Consider the following 14,411-nt stretch of genomic DNA (forward strand, 5'->3'; position numbering starts at 1 on the left):
GTCACATCAAAGATTGGAGCAGCACTTGGAACTGTAAAAAGGAATTACACCACACCTTTAGTAATCAGTGACAAATGTTTGAATTGATTCACCTCCTCATTAAAATATCTAGGAATCATGCAGTGCCTGCGCATTTTAAGGGTGAAAGGTAGAACTTGTATAAAATTATTACAAACGTTAAATGAATGTTGAAACTGCATTGTGTATATCGAGCACCTTCTTCATCTGTGGTAGTATTCACTACAGGGCTCCCATCACTAATGCCAACTATGTTTCTTGCAAACACTTGAAAGTAGTATGGTGTCCAAGGTGAGAGGTTTCCAAGAGAAGCGCTTGTGCTGGACACCACACAGGAACTATCTGACAGGGATCCTTGACAGACAACATCTACAAACTCTTCATTATCTAGACTTCTCTTCATTGTGTAGTTCTGAATTGCACTGTTCCCATCAAAACCAGCAATCCAGGAAATATTCACTACTCGTGAGCTCTTTGAGACAACTACCACATTCACTGGTGGGTTTGGCTCCACTGTAAAGTTAATTAATATAAACACGTTTCAACAACAGTCCATGTACAATCAGAGTTCAACAGGTAACTATAGATTGACAAAGACTACATGTACATGTAAGCGGACCAAGTGAAAAAAAAATAGTGTTTGATTAATTGAAGCACTATGAATCAGAATAAGCCTAATCAAGGAGGCTATATTCCTCCTGGCTATTAAACTGAACAAACAAATGAAACCAGTTTTAAGAGAGCAGGGATGGCGCAGTGGCAAGAGCATTTACCTCCCAAAAATGTGGCCCAAGTTAAATTCCGGCTCAGTGCCAGAACTGAGTTGAGTTTGTTGTTGGTTCTCGCCTTGCTCCGATGGATTTTCTCCGGGTTCTCCGGTTTTCCTCTCTCCACAAAAACCAACACTCCAAATTCCAATTAGACCAGGATAGAGGACTGGCATGAAAACCAGCTAAGGCTGATGTGACTTCCTATCTAAATATTTGTTTATTTATTTATTTTTATTTGTTTTGTTTTTCAGTTTTACCAATGATATAAATTGAGAAATGCTAAATACAGTTTCATTAGATCCTGGCTGATTCTTCTCTTTCCTGTGAATTTCCTTCTGAGGGGTCAGATCTCTAAGGCCACTGAAAATTAATGGTGTAAAACAAAAAAAAAAGGAAATGCAGATGGCCAATTTAAAAAAAGTTAAGAGGGTTCTCGAATTTAGGAAGAACCATAAAAGCAAGGAGTGTTAAAAGCAACACAGAAACTGGAAATACCATCTAATTTTAAGCACAAGTTGCTTCTGCATAGTTATACTGACAGAAGTTATAAACCCACATCAATATAATACAGTTATAGCAAAACACACCTTGAATAACAACTGATGCTGTATCTGATGAGTTACCAACATCATTAATAACAAGACAGGCGTAATTCCCAGCATCTTGTGGTGTAGTTGCATTTATTAGCAGCTGTACTTGGCTTTCATTAAAAAATGGAATATCCACTTGTGAGTCTTTAATCTCCACACTAGCATTTCTTGCCATCGCAGTTCCATTTTTTTCCCACTGCACTTCAGACAATGGTGGCAAAGCATTATACTGACATGTCAGCAGTAACTGTCTTCCTTTAATCACAAACTGTACTTGAACACCAATAATCGTCACTTCTGGTACAACTGCAATTGTGAAATTGTTTCAGTTATTTGCAAAATTGTTTCAGATGATCAAAAATAATAGAAAGTGAAATGAAGTAAAAATATTAAATGAAGGGAATGAGGTGATGTACTGCATCTTAAAGTCTATCTGGCCGGGCCAACTGGGCAACTGGGACAGATAAATACATTTGCTGAAATTATTAATAACTCATCAGTCATGAGCCAAGATTAAAACATGTACAAGGAACAATATGTACTTTGAAATGTTTTCTTTAAACAGTTTTCTTTGTTTGTACGAGAGATTTTAAGACCCATTCCAATGGTGATACTGAAAAGAGCACATCACCTTCAACCCTTGTAAAATTGCGATCACAGCCTATTTTCCTTCAAGTTGGGGTGACATTTCCACAAAATTGTTGAACTGAAGGTTCCACCATTCCAACAAAGTAAAATGTCAGTCCACATAATCTGTTTGTACATCGTAATAAAAAAAAATAAAAACACCAGGAAGTGATTTGCACTATATATGTATTCATGCACTAATTGGTTGGCTCTAGAAATCTCACTCATTCCTGACCATTTCTGACACATCAAACCCTCATATAAGATTACAGAACATAAACATTCCTCAAACTACTCTTTACTCATTCTCAGCGGCAGCAACACTGAGAATTATCAATGATGTTGTTGGTTTTGTTCTTGTGTTGTAGTTAGCCTTAAAATATGCATAGAAGTGACATTAACCAGGCTGTGATCTTGGTTGATAGAAACATGATGTGTATAGTACCAGTAGGTGAAGTAATCAATTGAGTATCAGGTGAAAACAACACAATTAAGCACTCACAATGTACTGTCAGTGTTCCTGGATAAGAAGTAACATTATTTATACTGTTATTTGCCACACATCTGTACAGCCCTTGATCTGCTTGGTCAACACTGACTATTGTCAAAGTTGAGTTATTTCCTGTAAAAGAGACATTTATCCTCTGATCTGCTACATTTACTGCTTCTCCATCTTTTGTCCATCTCACGTCTGGTAAAGGATTTCCATAAACTTGGCATTGCAATTTAACATTCTGACCCTCTATCACCGTTGAATTCTCTGGATTGCTGATGAATTCAGGTTGAACTAGAAAAAAACATCCAAATGACTTAGATGTGTAAATGTTCTTTGTTATAATTATATGCTACATGATCAAAATATACATGTGTGAAGCTCTTCTATATCACACTATAAAATAAGTGATGTCATATACAACGTAATAACACTTGTTCTAAAAGAATTTCTTATTGGCAAAAGCAATTCTAATATTGCTAATCACATGGAAATTTCGGATACCATTTTGAGCTAATTACAAAGAAACATAATATTTTTCACACTTTTTTAACAGAGGGTGTCTGGCAACAGTTTCCAGCACTTTTCCAACAGCTACAGTTAATACCGACCTACCACTCTTTATCAAGTAATGCAACAATATTGGTATCACACAAATGCCCAGCCATTGGTGAACCAATAGTGGTGATCTTTCCAGCATAATAACATAACCATAGCCACAGTACAACATGTTACATCTGTTTAATTAAAATGGGGTTCATTATACCGAGGTTCTGTTCAATAAATTTTACTCTGAATAACTATGGCCTGATTGTTTGTTAATATACGACCCACACAGCACTGTGTGCTATTTCCTGAAAAAACTATAAGAAATCAAAGGCCTCACACAACCACAACTTCAAACAATCACAAGTACATCCAAATTTTATTTTGTCATCCTGTTTTCTTTATTGTTTGATTTATCAATCACAAGTACGTCGGATTTCTATTTTGTCATCTTGTTTTCTATATTGTGTGATTCATTGCTTCCTTCGAATAAATCTTTGGTTGATCTTACTTGGTTTCTCTGGAATTTACTCAATTGCTGTGCGTTCCAGAGTATTTCAAGCTCCTGGGTTTGCTCTTACTCTAAACTACACAAGGCTTCGATCCTGGAAAGTCAAATCAGATTCCTAGATTTTTCTTATGTTATGGTAGTATTTAGTTTTTCGGGACTTCAGTATTTTCAACCCTTTATCAAAAGGGTTTCCTAAAAGAGATTGAAACGCAGTTCTGAATTACATATCTTCCATTTCAGGAACGTTTACACGGCTGATTTAAGACAATTTTGGCTTAAATCTGTTGTTTATTGCTTTATTTCTACTGATATATCAGAGGAATCAAAAACCAGTCAGCGAGAATAAATTCTGGGTAATTCGCGTATTGCTTCAAAGTTTAGACTATGCCCTCATGCTGGCCTGTGTGTAGGCTACTCTGATGATAAAAGTAAAATGTAAAGTAAACAGAATGCAAGCGTTACACTTCCAGTAGTATTACGAATGCAGTTTGATCTGGCCTGAAGTCCTGATCTGACCCATGGTGGTATATATATCTAAGCAAATTCGCAAACACATGCCCGCTAGGTTTTTGCCTGGATTCGCCCGAATCCAGGCTAAGCCAGCGACCTTAAACCCAGGGGGAACTCCGTCAAGGCTAGGCTGGGCACATGGCCCAATGACTGGCCTATCTGCTGGTGGCTTGCTGGGGGCCAGCTGTCAAAAGCAGGGAGGAAGGGAGGATGTCTTTCACTGACACCTCCAACTAGCTAGAACTTGAGTTTTCAGTGTTAAATAAGCTTGATGTTGACTGTGTTTCTGGGTATTTTACCCAGTTGTTTGACCTTGTTTGAGGCTTCTGTGTTGACATGGCACCCTGCTGGAGTGGTCCATGCCACATGCATGCGTGATTGGCCAATCTCCTAGCCAGGGGGGTGGTCAGAGGACTTCTAGCCGCTGGGACTGTCTTTGAGTCGATGCGGGCATGTTTTTGCGAATTCGGTTAGATATACAGTGAGATATTGATCACGAACCTAACAATTAATTTTTGTGAGTTATACCCCTTTTTGCTTATTCGCAGAAAATGGGCTTTAGAGGTTACTTGTTAATCCACTCATCGTCATCTTTAGATTTTTCTGCGTAACTGAACGTTTTAAGCCTGTTATTTGTTGTCAAGCAAGCGAGTTGCATGAACAGAGGGCTTGGGCACTAACAAAATAAAATGCTATAACAGCCTGTCACAAATAGCTACAAATGCCGAATCAGGATCATAAATGTAAAATAAACGGAATACAAGTGTTACACTTCCATATCATTCCGTATCTGGCGTGATGCCCTGATCTGACCAATGTTGATATACATAAAGTTAGATATTGATCATAATATTAACAATTAATTTTTGTGATTTATACCCGTTCGTTTATTTGCAGAAAATATGCATTAGTTGTTAGTTTTTAATCCGCTCATTGTGATCTTTAGATTTGTCTGCGGGACAAAAACCCATCACTTGAACGTTTCAGCCTGTCATTTGTTGCCAAAATTGATTAAATTGCGGGTGAGTTGTGTGCATCGTGGGCTCGGACACAAAACAAAACAATAAAAACAGTACGTCACAAATGCCAATCACACATGCTAGTCCCCATTGGAAAAACGAATACTGGTAGATAGTGTCTTGAATCTATACAGCCTGGTTGCCTCTCGTACAGTAAATTCAATGTTTTATGCCTGTCTTTCAAAAAACAAAATTGATTGTAGCCCAAGAGTTTCCACAACTGCCCTTCACAGGAATCTTACATGTACATAAGGAATGCAAAGAACGGTTTACACAGGAATTTCTTACACAGGAATTTAACGATGGCCAACATATACCTTATATCCATGTGACGTGGACACGAGGCAAAAAAGGTCTGGTATAAGGGCCATATCGCAAAAATGGTACAGCCCTAGCTACAAGTTAATGACAAAAACAATCAAGTTTCTTTTCTTCAAATGAGCAATGAAAGTGAACATTCTGGTAGTGAGTTTTACTTCTCATTATTTGTTACAGTATTAATACTGTGCAACTAAAGGGACAGAGTAATTTCAGTCGCTCGATATGAAATGAGACAGGAGTCTTGCACTGTTAAATGAGGCCCCTTCTGTCACACAGAGCCTGATCTAATTTAGCTGTTCTGCATGACACCTCGTTAGCAGTCAAATGATACAGCCTTATTATAAATGTTTTGTTAAATGGAAATCAAGCCAAATGTGGTCGCCAAAAAGTATCAATAAGATTTTTCCTTCACAGCAAAACACAAAAATGCGTAGTTTTTGAAGATATTTCTTTGCATGAAAATATTCCTACTCCTGAACGATCGTAAGAGTCAGACTCCAAGTGTGAAGGCATAGAAGAACACGTAGCTTACAATTTAGTTGAAATTGAGTTTTCGTCAAATAGATTTCGGACCCTGCAAGCAGTAACGAACTGACTCAGTTGGACATCTGTTAGCTGACTGTTGGTTTCTACATCTACATCAACATTTATTAAGTCAGAAGAAACTACAGCTGTATATGCAGTTATCACGCTAACTTTTACATAAAAATTGTAAAGTAGTGCCAGTTAACATCTATTGTAATAGAAAACTAAAAAAATATGTAAATTAAACAACAACAATAATAATAATGATAAAAATAAATAAGTAATTGCTCAATTTTGACTTAGAAATTTGTAAATATTCTGAGGTTACAACATCAGAGAGGCGACTATTCCATTCCCTGACTGTTCTGTTGGCGAACTGACTTGGTTGACAGACAGCTGACAGTGTAGAGCAATGTTTCTTTAATACATGTATTGGCTACAAACACTTTGAAACTGCGGGCACCATAATGGGAAACTATCCATGAGATAATAATGCGCTAACTACAAATAAAATAACCCAAACTTATGCTTACAAGGAAGTATTACGAATTCCATCAGCTGCAATGTTTAATTTTGATTAGTTACATGTAGAAACATATAAACAACAGCAAAATATCGACTGGATCTATCGGTTTTAAAAAAGAAATGACATAATGACAGCTGTGTAATTGAAGCTACGACAATCACAGACGAATCGAGAAGTGTCGGGCTTCGGAGAGAAGTATTTTACGGAGAATGCGACCACAGAAGGCGATGAAAGTTCCGATTAATGCTCGTTTATTTCTGCACAACGTATGTTGACTCTCGTAAACTGAAAATAATGATTGTATAACTAAATAAACTAATGTGAACGTACAAAGGCAAAAACTACACTAACTATAACCGAAAATAAGGTATAAATAAAGAAACTAAAACGATTTTAAAGGTTAAACTTGCATGCTGAATTCATATTTGGGGGCGGAACCCGCTAGTGACATAACAACAATACTACAAGAAAATACATGTTCCGCACGAAAAACGACAGAAAAATCTAACAAAATATGCAAGGTATAAATGCTGAACAATAATTTCTAACAGCTAGGGACCAATACACTTGAAATAAATGCACGAAATCCTAGCATTTGCCACGCTGGAATGCTCCTAACCTAAACACGTGGTCCCTCGATAAACTTACTAAAAGCTTAAGAGTCACTGACTGGAAATATCGAGAATGGCTGGCCAGGTTGGAAAAATCGAAAATCCTGAAACTTTGCCTAAAGAACACTTTTAGGGAGCCACTTTCGAAAATATTATTCCGATTTTCTTAGAATTTAAAGTCTTCGAGAAATTCGCAAAAAACGAAAATATAGCTTTTTGCCTCATTAAATATGCAAGAAATATCTGGAAAATTGACAAAGTTCTCGGTATTCGCATTGAAACAATTTACAAAACTAGAACTCGGGGTAAACTTAGCATAAGAGCTTTACTTTTCTTCTTTCTAACAATAGGAAGTTTTAAATTTTTTAAGCATTTTGAAGGATTCCGTCGGCCGTTGAAGAATTGCCTTCTAAAGCCCCTATGAAAACGGCAAAAATTGCGTAGTTTTACGGGCTTAAAACGCATCTTGGTATGTCCGATATGGAACTAAAACAAGTACTGTGCAAAAGAGTGTTGCTTCTACTATAATAATATGGAAAAAAATTTCTGGGCAATCGAGGTTCACACAGGTAAAATGCAAAAGTTCGCGACAGTCTCTTCTCAAATTTGCATAATGCGGTATGTTCAAAGAACTGTATTGTTGAGCACTCTAGTCTGTTTTTGTTCCATTTGTGGGTCTTGCTTTGTGGGAAATATACAAAAAGAGAGTTGATCCATGTCGTTATTACAACATTGTTTCATTATTTCACGCAAGGTACATAAAACTACAGACAAAGCCCAAAATATAAGTTCAAAGACGCTACATGTATTACGTGACTGGCGTCACGTAATATTTATTTTCAGTTAGCTCCAATTGGAATTACTAGATTATTGAGGTTTAGACACTTGCTTATTTAATATAAAGTTTTCAATATGCTTAGTTTATCCCATGTTCTAGTCTTGTAAATTGTTTCAATGCGAATATCGAGAACTTCGACTCAAGCGCGGCAGTTGCACGACATTTGACTGACGATGCATTCACTCAGTTCGGCAGGCTGAATTAAAGTCGGCGCGAATACTTATAGCACGGCAGGCCTAATGCCGTTCCGCACGGCAGTAGCGCGACTTGGCTTCGAACGGCGTTCTCTTGCCATGCACGTGCCAAACTGAACCAGGGACGGCGGAACCGGGATGGGGGCTTAAGCCTCCCCCCCCCCCCCCCCACACTCCCCTCCACTTTTTACCACGATGACAGTTTATTTTGTTTTAGTATGAGGTACAGATGAAGAAATAAAGAAGAAGGAAAAGAAGACGAAAAAAGTCTGGTTGACTACAGAATTACCAAGAATTCACAAAGCTACAACCTCGTACCAAATCTGTAGGAAGCTTTTCATGTTTACATAGTTTTAACCTTTCCGCTGCGTGCACTTCCTTCCCACACACCGGGAGGCTTGTGTAGAAGCGCAGGTCAGTCAGTACTAAGGCCGTGATATATCATAGAGGGCTCAGAAAGATGTATCAAGCTCACAATACCTTCAAAATATATTGCTGTAAATGCACTAAAAGTACCTGTCATTTTATAGTTCATCCACTAGGTTGATTTTCTTAAGAACTACACCATGGAGAATGTCAAAAATACCATTTCCGAGCCCCTAGACTTAAAAAGGTTTTTTGGGGGGAGGTTGCCCCTAGACCCCTCTACAAACTTGCGCCGGCACCGCTCGTTTTTAAGCCCCGCACCTTCCCCCCCCCCCCCCTCTTTCTTTCACTTGAAAAAAGACTCCGCCGTCCCTGTGAATTAATATCCTGCTGCATCAGCTGCAGTTGCTTTCTAGCATTTAAAAAGGTCTTCAACAAAGCAAACTTCTTCTGATCTTCTGCGCGAATGAATTAAATTCGACGTTTGAACTAGGCCGAATTCCAACCGAGATCAGATCGCAGGACAGACATCAAGCAGTCTTACTCTATTCTTCAAGAAAACCTGCTTCCTTGGTCTAGCTGGATCACGTTAATAAAACCTCTTCGTTTCATTTAGTGCTTCTAATTAATCCGTTTCCCATGAAGATCAAAATAGACACACAATGGTTAAAAAATACTTTAAAAGACCAGTCTCCTTTCGAATATTTGCAGACTAATTGAGTGTATATAAACGGGAAAGACAAACCTTGCTATGTCTCTATTATAAGCAAGTGTCTAAGGCCCACTTCAGACGTCGTGCTTTTGCCGTGCCGAACTAAATTCAAGAATTACGTTTGACAAAAGCACGGCAGAAGCACGGCGTCTGAATCAAACTTTTGAATTAAGTTCGGCAAGCAATTAAGTTCGACAAGCTCTGCCGTGCTACACGACTCTGGCACGGCAGTGACTCAAACGTCGTGCTTCTGCCGCGCTAAACAAAATTCATAAATTATATTTATGTATTTTGGGGAGATTGCGTTCCCACGGGGAGTTAGGAGCAGAATTGTTACGAGGCATCAGTATATCCCGAATTTGGTTCGACTGTGGCACGACGTCTGAATGAGAGTTGTTTTCCTGCCGTGCTACAGTCAAACCTACTTGTATTTAGTTCGGCACGACAGAAGCACGACGTCTAAACTGGGCCTAAACTTCAATAATCTAGTAATTCCAATTGGAGCTAACTGAAAATAAATATTACGTGACGCCAGTCACGTAATACATGTAGCATCTTTGAACTTATATTTTGGGCTTTGTCTGTAGTTTTATGTACCTTGCGTGAAATAATGAAACAATGTTGTAATAACGACATGGATCAACTCTCTTTTTGTATATTTCCCACAAAGCAAGGCCCACAAATGGAACAAAAACAGACTAGAGTGCTCAACAATACAGTTCTTTGAACATACCGCATTATGCAAATTTGAGAAGAGACTGTCGCGAACTTTTGCATTTTACCTGTGTGAACCTCGATTGCCCAGAAATTTTTTTCCATATTATTATAGTAGAAGCAACACTCTTTTGCACAGTACTTGTTTTAGTTCCATATCGGACATACCAAGATGCGTTTTAAGCCCGTAAAACTACGCAATTTTTGCCGTTTTCATAGGGGCTTTAGAAGGCAATTCTTCAACGGCCGACGGAATCCTTCAAAATGCTTAAAAAATTTAAAACTTCCTATTGTTAGAAAGAAGAAAAGTAAAGCTCTTATGCTAAGTTTACCCCGAGTTCTAGTTTTGTAAATTGTTTCAATGCGAATACCGAGAACTTTGTCAATTTTCCAGATATTTCTTGCATATTTAATGAGGCAAAAAGCTATATTTTCGTTTTTTGCGAATTTCTCGAAGACTTTAAATTCTAAGAAAATCGGAATAATATTTTCGAAAGTGGCTCCCTAAAAGTGTTCTTTAGGCAAAGTTTCAGGATTTTCGATTTTTCCAACCTGGCCAGCCATTCTCGATATTTCCAGTCAGTGACTCTTAATAATCGATGAAAAGCGAACCTAATGGAATATAACTAAAATAAACAAAACAATAAAACACTTACATATCTTTTCCGCGCAGTAATGCCTCTAGCTGGCTTATAAAGGTCCTTAAAATTCGACGATGATTCCTACAACAACATAACACCGACGATCCTCTAACAGAAGTGCGACAACTAAGCAAGAACGTGACAAACGTGGCGAAATAGATAAATGAAAGAAAAACAAAAGAAACACCGGAAATGAAAGGAAAACTAAATACAAAACCGTTGTCACAGTGATATGTGTATCCCCGTGATATGTGTATCCCCGCACACATAACACTAGTGATATGTGTATCTCCTCCAAAATGGCGACCAGTGATATGTGTATCCCCCACCTCCCTCCCCTCCACTTTAAAAAGCAATATCCTCCTTGAAAGCGCTCTCGTCGTCCGGTCGCTTACTGGACGAACGACTAACCCAAACAGGCTTAAAACACAAATCTCAATTTTTGTAGTTGAAAAAGTTTACGTATCTGCTGCTGGAATTGCGTTCTTGATCCTAACTGGTTTTCTGCGAGCAGGATATAATGAATTTAAAGTTGAACACCAAATGGATCTAGGTATATTTCAATTTGAGTTTCACGGCACCGGATTTCTAGGACGATGTTAATTGCGCGGTGCATTCTCACCCTTCGAGTAACGCATATTCTCCACTGTTCATCGCCTTGTTTGCATCTGAATTATTCGTGGAGTGAAACACATATCACTGCTTCGACCCGCTGGCCATAAAATGATTAGTGGCACTCGTGTATCCCCTGCACCCGCTTTTCAGTTCGACTTTTTGTAAGATATGTTGTCTCAAGCTGTATACATTGCTATACTGCGAATATTGCTAGCACGTTTCATAATATTCGACGTTTATTCTTCGGCAGTTAACCTAGATAACGGCTGTCTTCAGGGGATACACATATCAGTGCGCCATGTAATAATTAGTGATATGTGTATCCCCTGCATGCGGTCGGCGACGGTGTACAACCGACGTCAGTGAAACTCCAGAAATCCCAAGCTATGAATAAATGCCGGGTGTGAATATTTCTAGCAAGCCAGTTTTGACAATGCAAATGTTATGGGCATTTTTCTTCTTGGGTAGAAAGCCAATATAACAGCTGTGTCCATGGGGATACACATATCACTAGTTCATGAAATAATCAGTGATATGTGTATCCCTTATTATCCCGTGCACGCGTGCACGCGTTTTTAGTGGAATTATCGAGTTTCAAACTTCAGTGAACCCAAGCCGTGTAAAAACGTCGGATGCTAATATTGCCTGCAGTTTTGGCAAGGTTGATGCGCTATATTATAACAGTTGTGTTTCTGGGGATACACATATCACTGCGCCATGAAATAATTAGTGATATGTGTATCCCCTGCACGCGATTTCAGTTTAGATATTTAGACATTCGAGTTGCAAACTCCGCAAAACTCAACCTGGGTATAAACGTCGTAGCGAGTAAGCAGCCAGCACGTTTCGGGCCATTTTCTTCGATCAGGTAGATAGCCAATCTAACGGCTGTGTTTAGGGGATACACACTGAGATCACTGCGCCATGAAATAATTAGTGATATGTGTATCCGCTGTTCGAAGTTTTAGTCTGATATACAATCGCGTCGGTTGGAACTCAACCAAACTCAAGAAATCCTAATCTGCTCCGTTGGGCGCGAATTCATTTCTGGTTTCTTCTACTCTTTACAGCGCTCGTTGGAACCTCGCAACCGAGTCGCTATTTTGTTCGTTGAATGCCCAGGCGCGTATCAGTGTTTTGTGTATCCCCACGGGGGATACACATATCACTAGTGATATGTGTGCGGGGATACACATATCACGGGGATACACATATCACTGTGACAGGGGCAACTAATAAGCAACACGTTTATCAGTTTCTATTTTGGCGGTTCTGGTTCGAAGCCATTTTTTTAGTACGTGAAAACAGAAGTATGTAATATCGAAAAATCGATCTTGAACAACCGGCTGAAGCAATCTACATGTATCGTTCTACATGTACATATAGCAAGGTAACTTTCTTTCAGAAAATGTGGAGCGCTTGTTTTCAAATACGAAATATTTGTTACCTTCTTGAGCGGACGAATAGGATACCAACAACAAGAAGAATGGAACCCAGCGGAGAAGAAGTTGTCTGGAGGTACTAGTTTTGACAAGAAGTTCGTCCATATCTTGGAAGCATAGTATGGTTAAACGAGAGAAGTTAAGGCCGATTTCAGTGCAGCGTATAGATCCGGGTTTTTGAAACGTGATTCGGCCGTACATTATTCGCCCGTCATCATTCGACCATAATCACGTGATTCTGACAAGAAGCACCTGTACGTGGTATGGAAAATGGAGGATAGTTGCGAGATCGTGGAAACGGACAGCAAAACTCTTCCATAATAAGCGGGAGGCAGAGCCTGCGTTATGTACAAATAAAGGATGACAAAGCAGAAGGTGTCCCTACGAACTGCTTTCTACCAGATGAAGAACCTTGAGCGTTTGGTAAAAGGCAATTCGAGGTTCGGCGGTAGAACTGATATTTCTCGCGGTTGTCGATGTCATAGCCGACAAAATATAATTTGTGAACAAAAGCTCGCTGAGGCTCGCATTCTGTCACTAACAGGCCCGATAGGAGACGATGGTGTGTTAGCAGCGTCGCTGGAATTTTGGAACACCGATTACGCCAGAAGAATGGCAAAAAGTACGGCCATCACAAAGTTACCCTGCGACTGGCACAAAAAGGGTATTTAAAATAGCAACATTTGACTAAAGAAACACATTCTGCTAGTATTTTTCGATGGCTAATTATATTTTCTTTTGATGTATATTCTTGTTGAATGTTTTTTTTTCTATTTACATTATATCGCTCTAATTATTTACACTATTTCAATTACAATATCTAAACGACTTACATTACTAACAAATACAGTTAAACGACTTACACAACTAAGAAATACACTGACGACAAGGGGCAAAGAAAAAAAGAAGAAAAATAGCTAGTTATTATTACAGCTTGAGGTTGTAGTATAGAAACATAAAAAAAAAAAAAAAAAAAAAAAAACAGACCAAAGGCATGTGGTACATTAAAGGTAAAATGAGTTATGCATCTGACAGGAGATTAGGAATAGACTAATGGGTAGGAGAGAGATACCGATAGGTATAGAAGATATAATCTAAAATATTAATTAAATCCTCATATATCCTGTAAGAGGTTTCCATTTCTTTGTGTCTCCACTTTTTGTTTCTATTTCATATCTTGATTTTAGTGTGCATATGAAATGCGTGAGATTTGGATGATCATCCTTTGTTTTAGCGAGCCATATGTGATATCGTGTTAGGAGAAAGCAGTAATTGATAAGAAGCGCAAATTGAAAGATATCTGGCCTCAGACCCAAATCAGTAATATTTGTCAAAGCATAATCTCTAGGGAGGAAATTTAAGTTTTTCAGCCATTCAGTAAGTTTATTCCAAAAGTGAGATGTTTGGCGACATGACCAAAAAAGGATGAATTATTGATTGTTGAATTTTTAGCATCATGAATATTAGTTTATATTGCCAAGCGTAGATTAAATTTGCATCGCTTCGGCGGAGCAAATATTCAATATGTGTTCAATATTCTTTTCTTTCAAGTTTCAACACAACGAGTCGAGAATGTGTCACGCCTTCCTGTCAAGAAATGTTTGCACTCATTATTGCAAGCGACAATTTCTGTCATCGCATGCACGTGTGCTAGTGTTCATTTTCGTCTCCTGTGATGAATTCAGTGAAAATACCGCTGAATCTAATCGCTGTTAAGAGGCTGTCTCTGTAAGAACCGACCACTGATTTTACATCAAAAATTCGATTTTTTTCATAAGCTGGGATTTCGAAGCCCTTACCTAGTCAATCACTTGATTAAAAA

The 14,411-nt window shown here is 38.5% G+C and overlaps 2 protein-coding genes across 2 annotated transcripts in view; both read right to left on the reverse strand.

Moving 5' to 3' along the window:
• Positions 1-14,411, reverse strand: part of LOC145467315 (protein sidekick-1-like) — a 330,055-nt gene that overhangs the window by 186,709 nt on the left and 128,935 nt on the right. The window contains exon 3 of the mRNA XM_081450855.1: positions 217-531. Coding sequence (XP_081306981.1) covers positions 217-531 — 315 coding nt within the window. The remainder of the gene's footprint in view (positions 1-216; positions 532-14,411) is intronic.
• On the reverse strand, positions 1,293-12,755 carry LOC145468655 (muscle, skeletal receptor tyrosine protein kinase-like). Its single transcript, XM_081452367.1, has 3 exons — positions 12,595-12,755; positions 2,508-2,792; positions 1,293-1,684 (listed from the first exon to the last, which is right to left on the reverse strand). Exons 1-3 carry the CDS (start codon positions 12,692-12,694, stop codon positions 1,293-1,295), a joined length of 777 nt encoding a protein of 258 aa, XP_081308493.1. The 5' UTR covers positions 12,695-12,755.

This window comes from Orbicella franksi, chromosome 14, assembly GCF_964199315.1.
Source record: "Orbicella franksi chromosome 14, jaOrbFran1.1, whole genome shotgun sequence".
Lineage (NCBI taxonomy): Eukaryota > Metazoa > Cnidaria > Anthozoa > Scleractinia > Merulinidae > Orbicella > Orbicella franksi.

What these genes read in the sequence shown, in the direction of transcription:
- LOC145468655 (XM_081452367.1), bottom strand. Translation starts at nt 12,694, where the DNA reads ATGGACGAACTTCTTGTCAAAACTAGTACCTCCAGACAACTTCTTCTC. An exon ending in CTATTCGTCCGCTCAAGAAG is followed by an intron (nt 2,793 to 12,594) that starts GTAACAAATATT and finishes GTTTTTTTCTAG; the next exon opens with TTCAACCTGAATTCATCAGC. An exon ending in AGGAACACTGACAGTACATT is followed by an intron (nt 1,685 to 2,507) that starts GTGAGTGCTTAA and finishes TCACAATTGCAG; the next exon opens with TTGTACCAGAAGTGACGATT.